Source organism: Parasteatoda tepidariorum, chromosome 10 (assembly GCF_043381705.1).
Source record: "Parasteatoda tepidariorum isolate YZ-2023 chromosome 10, CAS_Ptep_4.0, whole genome shotgun sequence".
Taxonomy (NCBI): Eukaryota; Metazoa; Arthropoda; class Arachnida; order Araneae; family Theridiidae; genus Parasteatoda; species Parasteatoda tepidariorum.
The window spans coordinates 14,694,995-14,719,669 of record NC_092213.1 but is presented as its reverse complement, the minus strand read 5'-3'; the positions used below and the strand labels follow the sequence as shown (position 1 = coordinate 14,719,669).

Here is a 24,675-nt window from a genome sequence, read left to right as displayed (position 1 = left end):
AGGTCTAATTATTTACTCCTCACAGGATCAGTTAAACTTAACTTGTTGAAATATTAACTTGTAAAAATATTGTTTTATTATTTTTTTGAAAAAAGCAGTCCCATGTTTTGTCTACTTTGTATCCTGCAAAAACAAACATCTAGTTTCTTTAGCAGAACGCAGCAAACCGTACTGTTAAATCTCGCTCTTCGTCTTTTTATGTTTTTTTTATTGGTTTTTTTCAAAACTTTGATCATATTGTTAAATAACTAATATTTCCAAATTCAAAGTTCTTACTGTGTGTTAAAGAATTTAAAAGTGGTATCAAAATGTAATTATATTAGAACATTCGTTATCACCACTATATAATAACTCCAAGTGCATGAAAATTGATGCAAATTTTCAGCTTTGATATATTAATTTAAAAGTTAAAGCTATTAACAGTAAAATTGCAACAATGAAAAAGGCACTGCATTTTTTAACTTTTTTAAACACCGTGTGAACCCTGTAAACTACTGAGGGTAATAAAAATGAAATTAGACGTTCTTAAAAATAAATTTATGAAAAATGTTAGTTTGTTTGAAATGTAAATTTGCTGAGGAAATAAGTTAATTTTATTCTAAATTTTAAAATCAGTTACAAAGTTCGTTAATAGATGGTGCTGCATATTGAGAAAAAAACAATGTTTTTGTTGCTTGTCAGATCAAGCCAACTAAGATAATTTCACGGACTTTTTGTTGATTTTGTTTTCAGGCAACACCATCACGCTGTTACTGCAAACGGTGATTAGTTTCAAATCTCTTTCAGTATTTGTCACTTAGTGGCACCATCTGAAGACGAACTTTGCAATTAATTTTATATTTTGATAGAAATAAATAGCTGGTTTCCAAAGCGTGATGCAGAAAACCGGACACTTCCATTTCTGCCGTTTATCCTTGGTTGGCTTCTCCCATAATCGGTTATTTTTAGGACAGATGATAAGTTACTAATTTAAAATTTTAGATTATATTAATCAGTTCACTTATTAGAGATTTTTTATCATCTTATTTACAGACACTGCAACAATTACATGCACTGAAACAATTACAGTCATTGCGATTATTACAGACACTACAACAGTTATTTGCATCATTGTGCCCTTTCCTGCTCATTCGATATGGATGTTCATGATCTATCTTCATGTCTGAAAGCAATTTTTGAATCTTGGTCTCTTCATCTTCTCTTTCGCAACGAGCCACTTCCAATTCCATATCAATCAACCTCTTCTCTTCTTTTAATCGTTCTTGTTTTTCTCGGATTTGATTCTGAAAGAAAAAATACATAAAAAAAGACACTTGTTTGGTCAATTGGAAAAATTGGACTCTTCGCAATCGTTGTCCTTGTTTCACAATAGGCCAGGTTTATTAGATAAATTTCCTATACTTTTTAATCAGTCTAACACTTTTAGGTTAAATGCATAGATGCCAACTTGCTCCGGACTGCAAATATATATTTTAAAGTGGTAGTTTAGCAATTGTGATTCTTGGTTTAATAAGTTCAATTTAGCAGATTTTTATCCACCACTATTTTTAAATAATTCGTAGGCTTATATAATTCACCACTTTTAAGTACTTTTTTGTCATGCTATATCTTTTAAAAAGCAAGCAAACATTGTCAAATATTTGCAAAATTTACTTTGTAGTTATTTACCATTTTTTTAATTATTTTGGCGTGTCCGGAGCAGTTGGCAACTCTGTAAATGTAGTGAGACCAGATACACGCAATTAAAAATTTATCCTGGTTTACTTTCGGCCGTTTGTAATGAACCCAAATAAATTTAGGTTAATTCGAAAACATAACTATTTAACTACCTAATTATCATTGCTTACCTATTTATAGAACTACCTAGTTAACTAATCATAAAACTGTTTAACTACCTATTAGCTGTACTGTCAAGCTGATAAAGCAAATGTTTGAATCAGCCTAAAGGCATATAGGCTGATTTTTATAAGCCTGAAATAATATGTTAGACTGGGCGGAAATTACCGAAGACTTTTTTAATTAGCCTAGCAAGTGAAATTATAGTGACTGTTTATAAAGATCCGAATTTTTTAACTAACGTACGGCATATGCATATTTTTTTCAAATTTTCTTAAATAAAATTACTTTTGGGGTCGTCTACAAATAATATCGTGTGACAGGGGTGTAATTTTCATGGTGACAAGGTAGAGGATAACAAGAAGGGTGAAACCGCACATTTAAAAAAAAATGATACAGATGTATACCTTGTGGGGGGGGGGGATATTAGACGTTCAGAATGAGAAAAATCCTTTAAAAAAATCCATTATTTGGTTTTTGAGATATTGAAAAAAATCACACTTTATTAAGTAATGTGCAACAAAAAGTGCTTAAATCGCAGTTTTTCTTACCGAGTTATAAGATTGTGAATTTGTAAAGGCCCATACATCAATATTCTCATCGACAAAGTTGCTTATTCTCGTAAAGGAATTTTTTTAATGTTCTCACAACTCGAAGAAGTTCCTTGCGCACCAGTTTTTATTTTATAAAAAAAATTCTGTCTTGTTTAACTTTAAATACATTTGATTAATTCAATTTTTTAATTCATTTTTTTAATAATTAATCAAACATAATTGAAGCTTGTTTTTTGAAGAAAAAAATTTATAACAAAATAAACATTTAATAACCAGGTACGTTTTATTTTTACATGGTTACCATAATCACTTAAATTTATTTAAATACTTATAAACAACGTATTTGTGTAAATATTTTATTAGAAAATTTAAAATTCGTACTCAAGGAGCTTTTTGAATTTTTAATCAACATTTAAAAACGAATACTTTTAGCTATGTAACTTTAAAACTAATTATTACTTTATTTCTAAAACATTGTGTGCACACTTCTATCAATGCTACTAATTTTCTGTCAAAATATGAAAATGATAGATTAAAAATTACACTTTATTGTTCCTAGTGTTCCCTATTCCATGCAAATTATGTGCATTTATAATTGTTTCCATGTTCACATATGCCATTAAAACTCATAAAGTAAAAAATAACATTTGAAATGCAGTCCAAAACACCGTACTTTCTTTCTATATTACAAGTGTTATTTACGTCGTGCATCATGACATTTATAAGAAAAGAGGTCGAAGTATGGTAAAAGTGTGATCTTTTGTGGCAAAGAAAGGTAAAAATACCTGAAAAAAAGTCTGACTTCATTTACGGAGAGCCCTTAAAAGGTTTCTCGTTCACAATCGAGCTTCGGCAAAGAAATTTATTCCGAGGAGGTAAACATAACGTCATAAAGATAAAAAGAAGAATACAGGACACAAAAAAGAATAGTGAATAAAACAATTAAAAAATTTAATTAAAAAAAAATGAGAATTTAAAAAAAATTACTTTTGAAAATGGATGAAGCATGTAATCGACATTTTTTTTTAAAAAAAATGAGATTTTTCAGGAAAAGTTCTAATTTTAGTCATTATATTCTATAACATTCATTTATGATAAAGCTATTAGATTCCGAAGATCTCAATGGATGATAGAAGTTTTTTTATTTTTTTTATTTCCAATGAGCTGCACAATCGGTCTTGCCAATGAGCAGACCTAGTGCGTTCACCAGAGGTGGTATCCACTCTTTCAGGACCACCACAATGGGTGAGATACCGTTGGTCATGTTAATTTGGACGTCTAGTTTCTGCCACACTAGATGGCAGCACCGAGACTCTATTTGGATGCTAAAGTGCACTAGGAATGGATGATAGAAGTAAGTGACTCGATTTGAGCATTTTTGGGTTGGAAGAAATGCGTACAAGTAAGTGCGTATGGTGACAAATAGTCAGCAAAAAAGACCATAGAAAATCGCTTTCTTTGCATAAACGCGGGATTGGAAAACTTGAAAACAGAATCTTCCATGCATTTAATTTTTAAAACTTATTTTATTATTTTTTTAAGATTCTTAATTTTTTATTTATTTTTTTCATTTTTTATTAATTTTTTCGTTTTGTTTTTTCTTTTAGTCTTTTTTGTTTCCTGTGTTCTTTTCTTGCCTTCTTTGTGTTGTTGCCTTGCATGAAAGTTGTTTCTCGAAGGCCTCGCCATCATATGAAATGATGCTTTGTTGCAAAGACTAAGCTTTTTTCATAAATGCAGTGAGTTGACAAAAGTTACTCAAGACTGTTAGGACAAGTTTCGCCAATCTGAGGCTAGCACTTCTTGAGCTTTTTCTGAAAGTGGCGCAAAACGTCAATATGAAGAAAAGCCACAGTTTAGTGGAAATGAGAAGCGATTGTGTCCTAATTTATTAATATTTAAAAGTTTATTCCGATGCTATACTATCTGGGTTTATAAAAATTTGCAAAGAATGAGAATAAGGCAGTGATTTTGATAATTTTCAGCTATGTGGAAAATGTCGCCAAATTGGCGATTTTTTAAAATTTTTTTTAATAACTTTTGAAATATTTAAGTTATCCATCTGTTCTAAAGCCCAGGTAATTTTTCATGACAAGTTTATACAGATAGTTTAAAATCATCATTTTGCCACATGTGTAAACTGTGAGATTTTTAATTTCCTTGGCGACATAGCTTCGAAAAACCAAGTTTAATGTTTTGTGTACTTATTGCTTATGCGCAATTAATAAAGCTTGATTATTACTCTTCAATAATATTCCATTATTTCATAAAACAAACCAAATTTTCTTTTTCACCACTTAATTTTCCTACATCACTCAATTAAAATATGGAAATTTTAATATTTTTCTTTAGAGATTTAAAAAAACCTGACTATTTTTGAATTGTTTAATAATCCATTTACCACCTTAAGTCGCTAATTTGAGGCTTAATACAAAAAGCATTCGTTTTACCATCAGTTTTAAACACAAAGCAAAATTAGCATACTAATATATTCTACAACGACAGCTTAATCTTCCTTTTGTCATATAAAGTTTTCAACGTGCATTAAAAGACTAAAAAACATTAACTCAAATCTGAACTACTGAAGTAGAATTATTAATAATAACTATAAAATATAAACAAAACTCTTTCTAAAATCTTAGGAACTTTAAGTTGTAAAACGAATTCTTTAAATTCCCTTAAATCTTTGGCTCCAGTAAAAAAGAAAAATGCAATTGTTATTGGATTACAACAAAAACATCATCAGTCACACATGGGAGGTAAAAAATAACTCGACAAAAAAAAACTTATATTTGTCTAATAAAAATTATTCGATATTTCTGTTTAAATTCTTTAATTTAATCCTTCTCCCTCAATTTTTGTCTCAAACAACAGTTTGTTATTCTCGAATTCATGCGAAGAAAAAGAACTAAAAAAGAGAACTGTTCTTACGAAATAAACTTACTAGGAGCTCATTTTGATGTCTTTCATTTCGTTCTCTAATTAATTTCAGTTTCTCGGCATTTCTCTTTTTATCTTCTTCAACTTCTTTCATAACCAACTGAGCGTATGATTCGTTCAAATGAAAAACTTGTTTACTTTTTTCAACTGTAAATAAAAAAAATGAAATAGTTTCTGGGGATAAGACTGTTTGAAAAGATTGGATTTATTCATTTATTTCAAATGGGGAAAAATTGGACAAACAGAATTAAATATATGATATTTCAATGTGAAAAAATACATATATATAGGTGTACTATTTAATAAACTTGTGAACATATTTTGACGCAATTATTCAGCTGATAAAACTAAAATCTCGAAGAGTAAGGTTTCGCTTTTATTAAAGTAATATTCTTTTATCCACAGCCTAATCAATAACAATATTATAATTCCTTCAATTTTGATGTCAATATCTGCTTATCTCAATAATGATTCGTCATATTTTGGTAGCCTTTTTATTTTCCTAGCTTCCTTTATTAGGTCATTTTTTTTCTAGTAATGCTATGTTAAAGTATTTTTGGGATTAATATTGATTTATAAAAAGAAATTCGATTTTTAGGATCACTTTTAGATAGCAAGGTGGGTTTAGAAAGGAAGGTTTACAATTTTGCATATTGTAACTGGATTTTGTGTACTGCAGCTGGTCTTCAACTTAAGCTTCTGTGCTTATAAACCGAATTTATAAATTATGTGTTTATAACTCAACTCCATTCCAAGTTAAGAAAATACCATTACGGTATAGGATTTAATTAATCAACCACGACTGCATATAATTCCGTTTTATTTCGCTATCAAATTATACAAATATGCTAAGATTTTAATATGCCTTCAAAGCAATATAAAAGCTCTTAAAAATTAAACACGTCAGACAGAAATTTGATTCATGCTATCTTTTACGATATATATCATAGAAATATTGAAGGAAAAAAAAAGGTTATAGTTCCGTAATCTGACTAGAGTCCTAGAATTGGCGACATATTTCGATAAATATGGAGAGCATTCGTTCTTGAAAAAGAAACAACAATATAGCGTTGCAAAAGCATTGGATTTGATTGGTCCACTAAAAATTGCACATCATATACCCTGAACGAATCAAATGCGAGATAGAGAATTTTTACTTTTGTTTCGCTATAAAAGAAAATCGTCTGCAAGGCACAGAATTTATTATTCTTTCATCATTTTCTTTTAATGCAAACCGAAGGACGTATATACTTGTTACGACTTTTAGATATCATTTTTATTAACTCTTAATACTTGTTAATTAATCATTCAATAAGTTTTACTTTCCACATTTCGCACAATGTAAGAAAATAAGCAACAAAAAAAAAGTATGTGCAACGTCGTTTCATCCATTAATCCATTTGGCATGTACTTAGATGCAAAGAGACTCTCTCCATCGGGATAATGGTTTTTTCTTAACTTGCAACAGAGCATGAAAATCGACAAGACATGAAAATCGAATCGACAAGGAATGAACAAACGCTTAAAGCACAAGAGAAAATACCCCCCTTCTTCCCTACCTTCTTGAACTTACACGGACCTATCTTGTTACCCACATTTGTGTAAACAAAGCCCTTCATTTTTTTCTACTTTCGAAAATAATCAACAGATGGCAGCTAAACCCATAGGTGGAAAAATAGCTGACCATCGATATTTAAAAATTAATGAAGTCGGTTTTAAGTACAAATGGCACAGAATTTTAAACAGTTAAATATTAATTCACGACTCCTAGCTTGTATCTACTGGGCGTTTTCGAACAGTAAAGATACAACGCTGCATACTCACTTGAAAAAATTTTAACTGGTTAAATGTACATTACGAAATTACTTACTAGTACATGTCTTATTTTTTGACATAGTTGCTGTCATTGTCAAAGCATATTTTATGTCTGGGTACAAGCTTTTGTATTCCTCCGTCATAGAACTTTGCCGTATGTTTTCGGAATCATAATTCATATATGATTTCATCATCGTCGTAAAAGTTTTACTCTACAAGATGTTTTTTCAGGTAAAAGAATAAGGGAAAGTCGATGAGTGCAAGATCCGGACTGTACGGCGGATGATTTAAAATTTTCCTAATGAAGCTTTTGTGTGAGGAGAGCATTGTAATGCAACAAACAAACTCAGCTTGTCAGCAAGTCCCTGCGTTTATTTTAAATTTTATGCCTTTTTGAAACCTTTTCCACGACCTTTTGCAAACATACCCTTTTGCATGAAGAACGGAATGTACTTTACATCTGACGGGACTCTTGCAGACATTATAAAAACTTGCTGCTCAAACAAGATTTACCCTAAAAATTACGTATGACCTCAAGGAATAAATGACACATCCGAGGTTACAGTCCGTGTTGCCATTAAACTCTCGTAAACTTTTCCTTTGCTTCCATTGGTATAGTATGTTTACTTTCTGAAAAAGCCTCTTAAGAGATTAAAAGAAAAAATATCCTAATCTTTACCAAGGAAAACCTATTATTAAGGACAAAATTAAACATTACACATAGTATTTGATACAGTAAACAGATTAAACGTTTTTTTAAAAAAAACTTACTGTTTGATTGAATTTGTTCTTTTATGCCGTTCATGACGTCTTGCTCCAGCTGTCTTCGTTTCTGCTTTTCTTCATCCCACTCATTCTGCCTCTTTTTCCAGATTTCGTCTAATTCATCTTGGTAGAGCTTATCAATCTCTTTCTCGAAATCATCTTCCTTCTTCATTTGATCTTTCAAATACTTCAAATACTCCTGCTGTTCTTTCATCAAAGCTCGCTGAAAGAGAAGGGAGAAAAAAGCGTTAATCCGTATCAAAACGTTGATCTGTATTAAATTCTGCACAGATTTATATAAACTTGTTGACAGTCTTTCACCAAAAATGTGTCAAATATAGAAAAAAAATAGAACATGAAGGAAATGGACGTTGGCTTCATTCAGCAAAGGAAACCGTCGTACTTCTTTTTATCAAGTTTTAAAATTATTCGTCACCAGATGGTGTTGCTAACAGATACTAACTATTGAAAACTGTTTTCATAATAACCATCATTTGTAGCAACAATGTGGTGCAGTATGAGGACAAAATTCTTTACCGCCTGTGCAAAAATTTCAATTAGAACAGTTTGACATACAGCAGACGTCATAGTGTTATAATTTTTCAAGTCAGCAGTGCCATCTTTTGATACATTTCGGAACTAATTTTGAAATTGAATAATATTAAACTGGTTTTCCAAACAGAATGAGGCAACACGTGTATTTCTATCTCCTTTTCTTTCAAAATATCGGTCATTTTAGGGACTCCCGGTTTACTTTAGGAAATTTTATTTACAAAAAATTTGAAACTAATGGATCTTTATATTTTGCAAACACTGAATATTTATTTAAAAATAACCAGTATTGTTCTAAAAACATTCTGATAATAAATAAATATTCAGTTAAATTGAATATTTATTTAACAAAAGAATGTCTTCGGACAACATAATAATAAATCACATTAATGGAGGAGAGCGTTTTTGACGGGAAAAAAAAACTATTACCATGTATAGTTTTTCTAAAGTGAGAACTCCCCTAGCCATTCATCTGAACCCGTAGTCGTGACTATGGTAACGAGGTGTAACTATTTCAAGTAGGGGTGTGGGGTCATTTTTTAGGACAGGTTTTGTCTTGGGTCGGCGTGAGAAAAGAAATCTTTTTCTTCGATCTATTGTATCAGCCCTAGAGTAAGAGAAGGCTACCCTCCCTAAAATGTGCTATTCTTGTTTCCATAGCAGCAGACGGCCACAGACTTTGAAGCGGAGGGCGTTCTTACCGTAGACAAACTGTAGACCAGTGATCCTAACTTTTTCTAACCTATCGTCCCTCCCCGTAAATGTTAACCTTCTCTCTCTTTCTTTTTTTCAATAATACTGAATTGAAAATTTAATTTTTTATGTTTTTTTTTCTTTCTTTTTCAAGAAGAGCAGATATTTGAAGGTAAATAATTAAAGCAGTAGTAAATTTGTTTTTTAATTAAAAGTATGCGTGTTAATTGAAAATCTGAGTGCCTCGTTGAAAATCTGATAACTAAAATTTATACATGGAAACAATACTAAGAAACAGTCTAACTGATCGTGCACTCTTACTTTCTTTGCATTTCTTTCTTTTTCGTCTTTGTCATCCATGATTTGTACATCCATCCATGATTCATCCATGATGAAGAAGAGATCTTGAAGCAGATCGTCTTGCACTTCTTTTGATTTCTTCTTTAACTTCTCCCTCAAACAGCTGTCTAAGTTCCTCCTCATTTCTTCTTGTTTCCTTTTATTTTTCTCTCTTTCACACAATTCTTCCAATTCCATGAGTCTCTTTTGTTCAGCCTGAAACGTTAAAAACAAAATATTACGCTACAATTAAAGCGTATTTCCAAAACTCCTAATCAAAAATGAGGTATAAAAAAAAGTATACACAGTAGTAATATCTAATCAATGTTTAAAAAACGAAGACACAAGAACGGTGTTAAAATCATTCGACTCACTAATGAGAAGGGCGAGATGAAAAAAATCAAAACCAATTTGATTACCTAGTTTCTTATATTGTCTTAATTTGTATAAACAGGGTTCAATGAGCATGATTCATCATCATCAATCATCCTTGGCCTTCTCGAGAAGTTTTCTCTAGGCTAACCGTTTTCCGGATAGTGTTTTCCAGTTTTTAGTTTTTAAGACCAAAAGGTCTTTCTCTGGGCCATCTATCCATCTCAAATTCGGCCTGCCTCTTTTCCGTGTGCCAACTGGTCTGGCATTGAAAACTCTTTTTGCGGTACTGTCTTCATCCATTCTAATAAAGTGGCCGGCTCATTTTATTCTTTGTCATTTAATAAAGTTAATAATGCCATGTTCATTATATGAGTGATAAAGCTTTAGATTTGTTCTTCCAAACCACACGCCATTTTTTTTTTAATTCCTCCAAAAATACTTCTCAATACCTTTCTCTAAAAGGTACCTAACATAACCTCATCTGTACAGGTTTCTCAAGCATGTGTTAAAATTGATCTTAAAAGAGATTTATATAATAAAACTTTTGTTTTTCTATGAATTACATTAGATTTTATGTATTTTCGAATTCCATAAAAATAATTATTGGCTATAGTAATTCTCCTTTGTATTTCCATCACTGAGCATGATTATAAAACAACGAGTTCCTCCTTATTGTAGGAGATTGTTCCTAATCTTCTGAAGGGAGAGAAAAACATGCCTACATTTTCACTGAAAAACATTCAGCAGAAATAATTTATTTTCGATACCAGAATTTGAAAATAGAAAACTATATAAAACTTTTATAAATAACAAATTCAATTAAAAACATTTCAACGCTTCGAGTTGGCATTATAGGGAATGCCGGGCAATGGTATTTTGTCTTTAAAAAACATCTGTGTAGAGAACACCGGCCTGTGGCCTTTAAGAAGCAGTCAGTGTAGAGAATATCGGACAGTGGCCTTTAAAAAACAGTCAGTGTATAGAATACCGGACAATGACCATTAAAAAATCAGTATAGAGAATACCGGCAAGGGCCTTTCACTTAAAAAAAAAAACATCAGTGCAGATTGTACCTGATCATGCCTTTCACTTTCAAAACATCAGTGTAGTAAACACCGGGCAATGGCCTTATAGCTTTAAAAAGCATTAGTGTAGAGAAGATCGGACAATTCAGAATGGACTTTAACCTTAAAAAACAACTTTCTTTCTCCACCTGCCAAAAGAAATGGAACAATCCTCTGTCTCTGATCTTAGAAATTTAACTTCCAAAGCTGCACGTAGATTGCTTTGCATTCTTGCGTCCGTTGCGCATTTTTTTTTAATACCTGTTTCCATTTAAATACTTTCTGTGGCTGAACCATTTAATAATGGTACCATACTTTTTTTCAACATTTTTAGGCAAGAGCATTTAAAATAAGTTGAAGTATTTAAACAACTGAAAAGTATATTTATTTAATGTGTCAAAATCTAATTTCTTTTTCAAGTTCTTGGCTCAAATAAGCTTATCAAAAATATACACATATTCCCAATACCCTGCGGTTTATCTTTTAAATTTAATGCATATTCGTCTCAAAATTAGGAGGGAAAGCATTCTAAACTTCATTATCACTTTAAATCGAAATAAAATCTTATTTTGCGTTTCATTTCAACTTAAAATGGAATTAAAGGATATTCTTCCCACCATTTGAAAGATAATTAATATTCTTTTTTTTCTTGAAGTTGAAAATCCTTTCGATTTAATTAAAAATAAATAGCACTTAGAAAATTTTTTTTCCCGTTGCATGAGAGATTTGAACGGAACTTAGATATCTTAGCGTAGCTGATTTCAAATCTACAATCGATTTCTCTTTACAAAAAAGCAACTTTTTTGCGATTTAATAATTATATTCTCAACTAGAATTTTTTTTAAATTCACTACAGTTACTACTAAGTATCCGCGCCAGTGCCTTTAAACTTTGATCCATCACGTCTAATTTTTCTTTATTAGAGTTTTCAAATCGTCTACCGTTTTGGGGATAGATTGAGCATACGGTATATTGAGTGCATACCATAATTTCAGCCTCTTCCTCTTTTTCTCTCAATCTCCTCAATTTTTTTGATTTCATAGCTTCCCTCTGATCTTCAATGTATCTGCTATATGCGATGTCTGTCTTTTTTCTTTCTTCTTCTTCTTTTTCTTCTTTCTGCCTCTTTGCCTCGCAATCCATCCTCAATAGTTGCTCGTAGAGTTCCTCTTCTCGAATCTTTTGTTCCGACTCGGCTTGTCTTTCCCGGATTATTCTCTTGCCATCCTCAACTGCTTGCCGTTGCATTTTCTTGCTCAGCTCAGTCCGCAATTCGTCGCAGTTTAGTCTGTCAAGAAACAAATTTTAAAAAAATACTGAAGAAAAAATACTTATTCATTTTTGGCAGCAGTAAAAAACTGCCATATTATTGAAACTAATACTCTATAAATATTGAAAATATGTATTAATTGAAATAAAATAAAATAAATAAATAATTATGATCGCCGAAAGGCGATCGCAGGTTATACTTTGGAAAAATGGTTGTTGTTGAATTTTTTTTTTGACCCTTATTATTTGTGATATTCACCTGAATTAGTATTGCAGACGATCCAGTTTGAACTGTAGGTTAGAATTTCTGATTCTTAATTAAAACAATAAAAACAAAAATACCGTTCAAATGATTAAATTCTCTTTTTATTCACAACTCAAGAAGTATTGATGGGATCTCTCTGGCCCCATATCTCAAAAATAAACTCACCAACTTAATGCATAATGAAATTAAAAGTGAATAAAAGAATTCCTAAAAAAAATTGTCAAACGGCAGCGGTCGCCATAGCAAGGCATGCAATGACGACGCATGCGCACTGTTTACTATTACTCTTGAACACAGTGAAAAAGTGTGATGACGTCCAAATAAGATGCGCACGCCATCAAACCCCAAAACAACGCCCATTTTGCCAATGAGTAATAAAATCTCGGTTTTTAATCTCAGGTACGACATGAAAAGATTTGCAGAATTGAAAGTTTCGGGGAAATATAATAAGACACAAATCAACTCCCCATAGATAGAAATCTTTGAATTGAAGGCCTTGGGCTGCACGCTTATGGTTATGGATATGTAATCTTGATATCGGGTGACCAAAGATGCGAGGATGTGTATTGTGCTGATTTATCTATTGAAAAATTAGACAGTTATAATTATTTGAAAAAAAATTTCTTGACCACTTTCTGGTTTTTCGCGAGTTAAGTTATTGCTAAAAAGAGTATGCTATTACGAAAACTGAAGTGAATCAAATATATTTTAATTACTATATATAGAAAATTACAAAAAGTAATGTAATAAAATTATTGTTTAAAGACATGTTTTGGGACGCCCTATAAAGTTACTTACTTAAACTGCTGTTCCTTCTTTTCAAGTACAATTTGTTGTCTCTTCCTCTCTTTTTGCGTTTTTAACTCACAGTACCTGTCCAGCATTCTCTGTTGTTTCTCCCCTGGATCTTCATGGAATGAAGTACTTTCTTCTATTAGATACTCGGCCTCTTCTTCTTTTAAGAGATCTGAAAGCCTGAAATGGAACAAACTACGGTAAAAGCCCATTATAGCGACGAATTACAATAACCGATGTAATTATCGTTTTAACGAACTTGTCGTTATAAGCAAGCATGCATATTTAATACAAAAATATCAGTTCGAGTGTAATAGTATGTAGTAGCTTTTGACTTAACTGATAACATCGAATGAAGAATATAATAACGAGTTGTCAAAAAAAGAGAAATAACCAGAATTAGAGTGCTTGTTACACAAACACACACAATTAATGTTTAAAAAATATGAAATTGATACAATTACCTCGTCCCCTTTGTTATCGGTGGTGTCGTGTCCATGGGTGAGGATTGTTCTATAAATGCCATTAAGGGAGCGACCTCAAGTCATTGTACAACAAGCAATACATTTACAACATTTCAATAGTAAGTTATCAAGAAAGAAGAAAACAAGGAGGCATGTTAGATATGAATCAATAAAAGGAACATCCTTGTGTACAGCAGAATCCATAAACGTAGCAGAAATCTTTTCTCTTCAAAAGAGGAAGATAACTTGCCTGGTGGTTGCCCACACATATTTGTTTCATGAACATAAAAGGTTAAATAGGTAAAAAAGAAATAAGATGGAATGTTGCAAATTTTTCAAATTTTTATGCCCATATCAGATATAAATGTGTTTTACATTTAGCCCTTTTTTTTCGTGTAATCTTGCTTATTGAATCAGCATAGAAATTCATTTCCCTGGAAATAATTTGTCGCATTAATGAAAAGCTAGCAATTTTTAACTAGTTATAAACATGCAATTTTGCATCTTTAATATTAGCATTGAAAGGGACATGGAAATTGGTCGTAATAACGAACTTCCATGCCCTACTCGTTATATCGAGCTTTTACACAATAATGTTGTAACACTATGGATAGAATAGGAATCCCATAATAAAGTGTGTAAAAAAAAATTAAAAAAAAGCAACGCACTCCCGCAGCAACCAGTTGTACTCGCAATTCAAAAAGTTGTAAAGCGATTATGCATAGCCACTTGATTTAATTCAGATTCTAATGGATACCTGTAAGCGACGTAAGCGTGTGAGTCGAACCTGATTAGCTTCTGAATTAACAAATGCCACGATTTCCCTACGATTACAGGCTCCAAAAGATTCCTTCAACTTCTATAAAGTCAACAATAGTTAAACAGTTGACTATTCGAAAGATCCTGTTCATAGTTTCATCAACGACGTCATTATTCTTTTTTTAATATTGATTTTATTAACAGTATTTTAAATAAATCTGTCAGAAAAAAATTAAAACAAAAAAAGATTAAATCTTAAAGAAGAATAAAATACCATTCATGATTTTAAGAATCTTCGGAAGCATTTTTACTACATCTGGTTTGATCGTTCTGTTTAAAATGCGCCAATCAGTCTCTGAATGTATATTTCAAGTGAATATTTATTTTAACGAAAAAGTTATAATAAAAAAGACAATCTGTAGTGTTGGTTAATATTTTGTATTAAAAAATTTGTTTTCAAAATATTTAAAATCAAAACAAACTCGTCTGCTTATAACAAAAAGAGAAGGATGAAATATCTACACTCTTTTGGCTTTTTTGGCTGTTTGCAAACGTCAGTGCCAGAGACAGCTCCAAAAAGTTTAAGTCAGGTAACTCATCCATTCTTATTAAAGACTTTTTTTTTCTATTTTATTTTTTTTTTTGCCCCTTATTTTTCATTATTATAAGGATTATATAGCTGAAAGTGTCATTTAAAAATTTTTGTAGTGGCTTCAGTGTAACGAATTCACCTAACTTTCATTCCGCTTTTTTGATGCGTTATTTCTCGAAAAAAAAATGCATCAAAAAAGTGGAACATCTTATTTTTCTCCACAGTTAATAAAAACAAAACGTTTCCACTTATAATCCTGTTTATACAGGTAGATAAAATTTGAAGGTAAGCTATTGACGTTTGAGATACGTGGAAAAAATTTTCTATTTTTTGTTACTTTCGCATATTTTTATAAAATTTTACAAGAATTATCAATAGAAATTTTTTTAATTGGATTTTAATCCAAAATTAAGCCAAACAATTTAGAATTTCACTGAAAAATTTCTGTATGCAGATATGTATTCTGTTGTAGGTATGTATTCCGTATGTAAATATGGTAGATATGTATTCTCTATTTGTGTATTTTGTAGTATGTATTCTGCTTTAGAATAGTGATAAAATTTTAAGATAATCTGTTGACATTTGAGTTCCAAAGAAAAATGTTTATATTTTTTTGTCACTACTGCATATAATCATACGATTTCGCAAGAATTATCAATAGAAATTCTTTTAAATTGTATTATAATTTAAAAATAAGCCAAACAATTTATAATTTCTCTAAGAAATTTCCTTATGCAGATATGTATTCTGTTGTAGGTATGTATTCCGTATGTAAATATGGTAGATATGTATTCTCTATATGTGTATTTTGTAGTATGCATTCTGTTTTAGAATAGTGATAAAATTTTAAGATAATCTGTTGACATTTGAGTTCCAAAGAAAAAATGTTTATATTTTTTGTCACTACTGCATATAATCATACAATTTCGCAAGAATTATCAATAGAAATTCTTTTAAATTGTATTATAATTCAAAAATAAGCCAAACAATTTATAATTTCTCTAAGAAATTTCCTTATGCAGATATGTATTCTGTTATTGGTATGTATTCTGTATGTAGATATGTATTTTGCGAAGCATTTATAATTTCACTAAAACATTTCTGCTGTAGGTTTATTTTGTATATAGATATGTATTCTGCATATATGTATTTTGTTTCAAAATGTTGATAAAAATTGAAGATAATTTGCAGATATTTCAAATTCGAAGAAACATTTTTATATTTTTTTTCACTTTCACATATTTTCATACAATTTCGCAGGAGCTCTCAATAGAATTTCTTTTAAATTGGATTATATTTGAAAATCAAGCCAAACAATTTATGATTGCACTCAAAACTTTCCATATCAATTTAAATATAAAAATAATCATAAAACTTTCACTTTAAAAGACTTGCGTTCCCTTGAGAAACATTACACATTTTTTATCAGTTAAAAAAAATTTTGATAAATGTTTTACATTTTTATCAAAAGAAAAAAATAATTTTTATTTAAGTCTTAAAAATCGTGCAACACTTTATTGAGGACTGTCCTAATTTCAAATAATTATTCTTTCAGGTGCAGCGAAAAACAGCTTCTCTATAATCTTTAAACCATACCTAAAAAACTAAAATAATTCATTCAAAAACTATCAATTGTAATCAAATTCCAGATCACTGAAAAATCTTATTTCATTATAATCGCACCTTTTGTTTCTGGTGACCTCAATTTCCATACAAAAAGAAATAAATTAACAATAATCACTGACCATTTCACCGAGCAGAAAACGGACGTAGTAATTTGCTTTAGATTAAAGTTCCTAAAATCTAAATCGCTAATTCCGAAAAGAAAGACTGCACTTATTTCATATTAAATGGCACTTTGGATAAGTTATATTTTTCCTTCGCACGATTCTTCGATTTTACACATTCCACTTTAGCATACAATAAATATTACGTAATTGACCTGAAAATTTAAACTAAATTACTAAATTCTTACTAAATTTTCAGTTAGTAGCCAGTAGACTCTTATGACTCAGTAGCCGCTTTTTCCTCAAACCTAATGAGTCAGTGATCGATATTTACATATATAGGTCCCTTTTGTATAATGGCCACTTTTTACAAAAATTTTTCTTGGATTAAATTATATTTTTTAAAAAATTCACGTTAGAAATAAGCAAAGACTTTAAAAAAAAAGTTAAAGTCAGTATGTTTATCTAAATTTTGCCATATATTTATCTTATTTATGTTGTTGAATTATTTTTTTGAAATATTTGGGGAGGCAAAATATATTTAATGTATACATTACAACTCTGAAATATGGGAATTGTTAACGAACTCTCCTTTCCACATGAATCTTTCCTTCACAAATTTGATGGATTCTGAAGGATCAAAATTTTGAATGAAGACATTGGACATTTTAATGAAAATTGTTTTTCAGAGTCTCTTTCTACATTGATGTACTTAAACCATTTAACAATTTTAAAAAAAAATTACGTTGAGAAAAAGTGTCAGGTTGTGAATTTAAGTCACCACTTTTTTCTCTTTTTTTTTTTTTGTTCACTCGCCACGCAGCGAGTGGCTAGTGGTGATTTTCAGGGCTGGTACGCAATATATATTGTAATTGTCATTGGACAGCCCACCCAATTTTTGGGTTTACGATTTTTAATGCTCAAATCCCGTAGCCTTGTTATTTTGAACCCAATCCAGAAGACAAGGGAACTCCTGGATCAAGTATTGGACGAAATCTGCCTGCGTGGTGGACTTTTTGATGGAACTAACCCGCATTTGCGTTACATAGAGAGGAAAACCTCGAAAACCTCTCACTGTCAGCCTGATGGCAAGGGAACTGTAACCCATGATCCGTCTACCACTGAGGATATTTTACATCGGCACTGTGGTCGGTGCGAGTCGGGGGCGGAATTCGTATCAACCAATCATCGCTAGGATTCGAGCCCGGTTCACCTCATTGGAAGGCGAAAGGCCCTGAGACACAACGGCTCGTTACGCAATACGTAAAGAAATTGGTTTAAAATACGGAAATATTATAAAATTGCTTTGAATACTATAATATCTCTCTATTTTAATAAATTGTTAGAGTAGCCGTCGATGCCTTAGGTCTTCAACTTAAAGTTACATTTTGCCCTGCTGCTCAAAAGATTAGCAACATAGAAAATTCTTAGACTAACAAGACTTAGAAACTTCACATTAAAAACGTAAGTAGAAAAATGCTATGGAAGAATGAAAAACATTCGATAAATAGTTCGAAAATTATTAACTGTTAGATTTATCTGGGAAAATATTATACGGCCGCTTTACAGGCGATAGCAATGCAACTACAACGTTGAAATTTGGCATGCTAAGGACCATATTTGTTGATAAACTTAACCACAGTATTTTTTCGAAATTCTGATTTGTTCGAAAATTATTGCAATTTTAAATGCTTCTTTTACTAATGTTTCTTCATTTCTCTGTGCTAACATTGCGCTCTTAGCTGGCCGAAATCCAACACATTTAGAAACTTTATATTACAAAGGCATGTAGAAAAATATACAAGAGAGTTAGACAGAATAAAAAACTTAACCATTCGATTATTAGTTCAGGAATAGTTAAATGTTAAACTTGTAGTAAAAAAACTATGTATGTCGATCTAGTATCAGCTGTAATACAACCACCCAGTTAAAATTTGACGTGCTGATAAAACTGTTTTGAATTATAAAATTAATAAGATTTTTTTTCCTAAAATTCCTATTTGTTTGAAAGTTATTGCAATTTTCAGTGTTTTGTTTCGATTTTTTTTCCTTTAAATGATAATTATTTATCCATTGTTGAAGTAAATATTATCTGCTAAAATGCTAAAACCTATTGCTCAAATTGAGGTACTCTTTCTACAGAGGTCCAAGCTGCAATAAAAATTGGTGGTTCCTATTTCAGACGTAAAAAGTGTCCCTCTCTCATTCAGATCGAGTTTATTATCTAGCTTTTTTTTCCATAATATTAACACTGTTTTATTCTTATTGATCTATGGCATGGTTTACTATACCATATGATACTGTTATCTTATGATGCAGTTTTATTCTCAATATAGGAGAAGTCTAGCTCTCTAAATACATAACTAGAACTGATATGAAGGCTACGGAGAACCTTGCACCGCTTATTTCCTGTAGGAAAATTGTACTAGCCTAAGAAAATTACTAGCTTGAGGTAAAAAAGTTTACATAAGGTGATTGGATAGAGTAATTAATTGCTTAATATGAACAGTTCCAAGATTCAAACAATAAGTGGTCCGGCAGTGGCAAAGGTTCGGGCTGTGGTGAAAGAATCAGGAGTGGGGTACGGTTTGAAGATTGTCAGTCAACTCACCCTGTGTAAAGATGTTCAAAAGAGCAGGTGGAGAGACAGGGTTAAACACGTATTGTTCAATGCAGACAGTACGAAATTGCACTTAGTAAAATTTGAAAATTTACTAGTTCAAAAGAGTTTGAAAAGGATTTCAGATTGCTCAAACAAAAGTCAAATCAGTTCATCATCTGGGTTCACAAGAGTTTATAAGATGAGCCAGAAATCAGTAGGGCTGGATACGCAAGTACACAAGGGAAAGGAAATCCATGAACTCATGATAAGTTTGGTTATTGTTGCAAGAGGTAGACTGGGATGTGTTGCGGCCTAACGAGGAGAGATGGTTGCAAATTTATTTCAAGAAGATTATCTGCTGCTGTGGCCCTATATGTAGTTTTTTCGTTGATACACAGGACCTGTTCCAACCTTTGGAGGACCGGCTTACATTATGTCCATTGTTTATGGAAGCTAGTCTTCCTTCCCTATTTATATTATTTGATTTTGAGTTACTTTGTATATATAAATCATTAAATCAGAGAGAAAATAACTAAAAAAAATCTTCTCTTAAAATCTTCAGTAATATTTTAAGTTGAGGCCAATAGACAAGCAGTCCGCTTTTCACTTTTGGCGAAGTCAACTATTAACCACGTTCACAACCAAAACATAAATATTTGCTACAACTTTGTATAAAATCTAAACAAATACCAGTTTTAAAACGTGCTTGTTCCCTTCTAAGTAGGTCTTGTTGCATAACAGAGTTGATTGAACCTCTAGCCTAACATCGAATAATAACGAAACTTGAGACAAATATTTGTAAAGAAAGCGAAACAGGCTGCTCCCTATTCAAGTCATATATTACCGAAATCTAGACGAATTTGATTATCGTAGGACTTTGAAAAGCATTTTTAATAATTACCTTTCATTTTCAATATATTATTGATCAACTGTTCAAAACGTTCTTCATTGTGCATAAAATTACCTTTTTCTGCGTTTTTCCAAGTCCTCTTCCATTTTTCCCTTAATCTTATCCATTTCCCACTGTACCCTGCTGTAAAAAGCTTTCCTTTCAGCTTCATGTTCCCACTGATTGCGAATTAGTTCTTTCTCTTGCCGCTGAGCATAGTCTGTGATTTGATCCAAGAAGTCCTGTCGCTTCCAATAATCTCGAATGGCCTGTCCACTCCGATCTGCACCTGTCATGTGTCTGCTGGTACTGGAAGAAGCTCTTGCAGTCTTTTATAAGATCAAAAACAAGTAAGTTACAGCCAATGAAGTTTTTGCAACAATGTATTACATTATTCATGGTTTATCAATACTACTTATGCTAAGAGTTACATTTCTCCCCAATTACGAGGCCTGACATCAGGCGCGTGACGTCACAAGAGGATTGAAAACCTCATTCAACCAAGATTTCAGACGCGTGATGATTGGCTCTTTTCGTCACGTGGGTATCTTTTGTATATCCTTGCATTGCTAGGCTCTAAACATCAGGAATGGTGTAAATTTGACTAGCCTCTTTTCAAGCTTAATATATATTCTAAGTGTATATATATATATATATATACTAAAATTTCCTTCCTACTTTGTTTAAAAACTCTTTAATTAATGTTTGAAAAGTTCTAAATTTCATAAAAATGTATTATTACATTGTGTGATTGTTTAAAACTTTGAGTTTCGGCAGTTATTAAAAGTTATAGACCAAAGCCATCTAATAAGAATTCTTCCATTAAATAGGAAAATTCCATTACATGGAAATAACAACAACAGAGCAGATGCACTTCGATGGCTAAAGTTGGTTGATTTGGTGTAAAAAATATTCCCAGGGTCTGTAATTTTTATAAAAGAAGTAACAATATTATTTAAAAACAGCTCAAGTTATTTATTTCTATCAAGTACGATGCATCGTTACTAATTTAAAAAAGCCATCCGTATTTTGTAATGAGCCAAAGTAATTAAAAAAATTCTTTGGTATTTTCTAATCTGTCTGATGTTTTTAGGATTATAACAATCTATTTATAAATCTTTGAGCTAATAAAGATATATGCGAAGAATTACTGAATTCGCTTTTGCTCTTTGCCATAAAATCTTTACTAAGGCCATTTACAATTAGTCTTCAAAATTCCGAGCTTATTACAAACTGCCTAAATATGAATCAGATTATGATTGCTGTCCTCTCCAATTACTCTGAAGCATAAAAAGTATTTCAATAAGCATAGAAATTGTGAAGCTGATTAGAGCATACAGGGCTCTGACTGCGGTTGTTTGCAAAAGGCCGAATTATATTACTAGCATATGACACGAGCAATTTTACGATATGTATTATAGGGTAAATAAAAAGGAAAGTTATATTACCTTGCTGGGTTGAGCACATGGACAATAACAAGTTGCTTTGATGACTGCAGAATTCGTGACGTTTTCCTGAGGCTGCATTGAAATTTTGGATCTGCAACAAAGTTGAATTTATGCTAAAATTAAATTATGTTCGTAAATGTGTTTTCATTATACGAAAAATGTATCAACTTAGTTAAGAAATTCTTCCCAAAAATAATTTTGTATTAAACTCGAAAATCATAACAAAAGGAACCCGCACAAATATTATGGAAATCAATTTTTTATCAAATTGGCTGGAGATTTATTATCTTGTTAAAACGTTCTGATCAAAATTTCTCTTTTTTTAATTTTATAACCGGAGTTGAGCAGCCATCCCAATTCTGAATTTCCGACTACCAATGTTATCTCCGTAGCCTTGTAATTTTGAACCCAAACCAGAAGACAAGGGAACTCCTGGATCAAGCATTGGGGCAAACTACCCTATGGAGGACTTCTTAATGGAAATAACCCGAAATTGCGTTTCCTTGAGAGGAAAGGCACGAAAACTTCCCTAGGTAAACCCGACGACAAGAGGGTTCTAACCCATGATCCGTCTACCACTGATATCTACCATTATGGTAGGCCGGGAGTGGAATTCATGTTCACCAGCCTCCTCAAGGCTTCTAACCTGTATTACTACAATGGGAGGAGGACGCTCTAACCCCTGAGCCACTGTGGGTCCCAAACTTTCTCATTTTATTTTATTTTATAATCATCGTTGAGTAGCTTATCCAATTTTAAGTTTACGGCTTCCAATGTTCAACTCCGTAGACTTCTAATTTTGAATTCTATCCGGAAGACAAGGGAACTCCTGGATTAAGTATTGGGGGAAATTTGCCTTCGGGGAGGAGTTTTTGACGGAACTAACATTTGCGTAACATGGAGAGGAAAAACACGAAAACCTCTCAGTCTGACGGCTAGGGGAATCAAATGTATGATCTGACAATTAGGATATTATACGTTAGAACTGTGGTTGGTGCTAGCCAGGTGCGGACGCGTAGTTTTAACTTGACACGAAAGACATCTGTAACAGCTAGCTTTAAAATTTAATAACTCCAGAACTAATTCCAATAAAAGAAAAAATGTATCTCGATCTCTAAACATAAAAAAAGAACGCGGCAGCAAAAAAAAATAATGATTTTAAAACAATTAGTAAATGCATTACACAGGAGAATAGAAACGAAATTTTGAGATTTAATAACTCCAAAATTAATGCGGATTTAAAAAAAAAAAATAACAAAATCAAACAATATTATAAACTAAATGTAACTAAGACGGAAGACTATTATAAACTAAGACAGAAAAAAAGGAAGAAAATATTATTATAGAATGTTGGGATCATCTCGTCATTTTTATTTAAAATGAAATAAAATAAATATCGTCGGGAGAAGACACAAAATGTAATTTCTCCTCACCTTTATCCATTAAACATTACATTTCTCTCTTTTTCTTTTTTTCTTTTCCGACAAGATTAAGACTGGTAACTCAATTATTTCCTACTTTAAATTTACCTTAGAAAAAGAAGATGTTCCTGTTCACCGTAATATATTATTAATATAAAGAATAAAATTTTGATCTTAACTATAATTTTCTTCAGGCTGTTTTTCAAAGGCACTGTTGTCGCAAGGAATAATGCTTTTGGTGCGAATAATATGCTATTTTTGTAACTGATGTAAGTTTACAGCTGTTACTGCTAGGCATATCTGCACATTAAAATGAAAAAATAAGCAATTCGGATGGGTTTGAACAGGTTTTTTTAAAATATTACCTAGAACACTTCACTTTTTGGATTTAAATTTTAATTCCAAGAGAGAACAATTTTAGCTTAAAAGAAAACTTTCATAATATAACAATAATGAATTGCTATGAATATAGTGCAATCTTTTTATGCGGTAATAAGGTTTCTAATTTATTTCCTTCCAGGATCAGATATACAAGCAAATTATTTAAATATGCTTTACTCTATTGTTCTTGAAATTCATGAATCGATGTATTTCTTTTTTTTTACTTATAAATTTTTAATGGTAGTTTAAATTTCTTGTTAAAATAAAGTCAATAAATGTTAGTATGAAAACTTATTATAGAACTACAGATTTAATAATGTTAAAAAAAAAAAAAAAAAAAAAAACTAAAAAAAAANAGTTGTTTTTTTTTTTTTTTTCTTTTTAATTTTTCCTGTTTCAAACCAACTTGGCGCTTTAGCGATTTTAGTTGGCGTTGCAGATCACGATACGGAAATACCCCCAACTAATTTTAATATGAAAATTCCAGAACCGATGAATCAAAAACGTATTTTGGGTCGGCTTACGGGTGGATTAAGAAATCTGTTGTACTTAAATTGGAAACAATGCATTTCTAAATAAAGTATATATATATTACTCGCTATACTACTATATACATTACTATATATATTGTATACTACTAGCGCAAAAATATATATCTATTACTCGTAAACATGCTTACTTTGTTACAGAATTCCAGAAGATTTACAGCGTTTCACTTTATTGAAGATTTCCAAATTTATTGCAGATTTTATTTCTTCATAAAAAATAAAACTAAACGATATCGAAAATTTTAATAATAATGCAAAAAAATTACGATTATCATCTACGTAATTGAATAAAAATAAATTTAATTATTCCTATACTTAAAATTCCCGTAACTGCAAAACTTAAAAGCGTTTTAAGACAATTTTAAAAGAAAGGATTTATTGTAATTCAAATGATCAATATTTTCTAATTCAAGGGATTATATATATCAAAACAACTTTATTTTAAAACTTACTTTTAAAGTTTAGATGTTTTCCGCCAACTAACTCCGGATACTGTATAAAGAACTTCTTTTGTTATAAGTATTTTTAGCAAATAAGGATTTAGACATATGATTTGGAAGTAGTTGCCATGGTGATGAGCAG

General features: G+C 31.2%; 2 protein-coding genes across 4 annotated transcripts in view; one reads left to right on the top strand and one right to left on the bottom strand.

The window, feature by feature from the left end:
• LOC107455159 (uncharacterized) overlaps positions 1-4,636 on the top strand; it is a 48,719-nt gene extending 44,083 nt beyond the window's left edge. The window contains exon 5 of one of the 2 annotated variants that reach the window (XM_071186797.1): positions 3,998-4,636. In XM_071186797.1, coding sequence (XP_071042898.1) covers positions 3,998-4,111 — 114 coding nt within the window. In that variant the 3' untranslated portion in view covers positions 4,112-4,636. The remainder of the gene's footprint in view (positions 1-3,997) is intronic. The other variant, XM_071186795.1, reaches the window with a different exon arrangement.
• Positions 194-24,675, bottom strand: LOC107455158 (cilia- and flagella-associated protein 53-like). 2 transcript variants are annotated; one of them, XM_071186794.1, is made up of 9 exons: positions 24,546-24,675; positions 21,744-21,834; positions 20,371-20,624; positions 13,266-13,442; positions 11,918-12,221; positions 9,477-9,710; positions 7,917-8,133; positions 5,335-5,477; positions 194-1,283 (listed from the first exon to the last, which is right to left on the bottom strand). In XM_071186794.1, exons 2-9 carry the CDS (start codon positions 21,819-21,821, stop codon positions 1,023-1,025), a joined length of 1,668 nt encoding a protein of 555 aa, XP_071042895.1. In that variant the 5' UTR covers positions 21,822-21,834; positions 24,546-24,675; the 3' UTR covers positions 194-1,022. The 2 variants fall into 2 exon arrangements, with proteins under 2 accessions (XP_071042895.1, XP_015928114.2); XM_016072628.3 differs by lacking the exon at positions 24,546-24,675 and adding an exon at positions 24,225-24,501.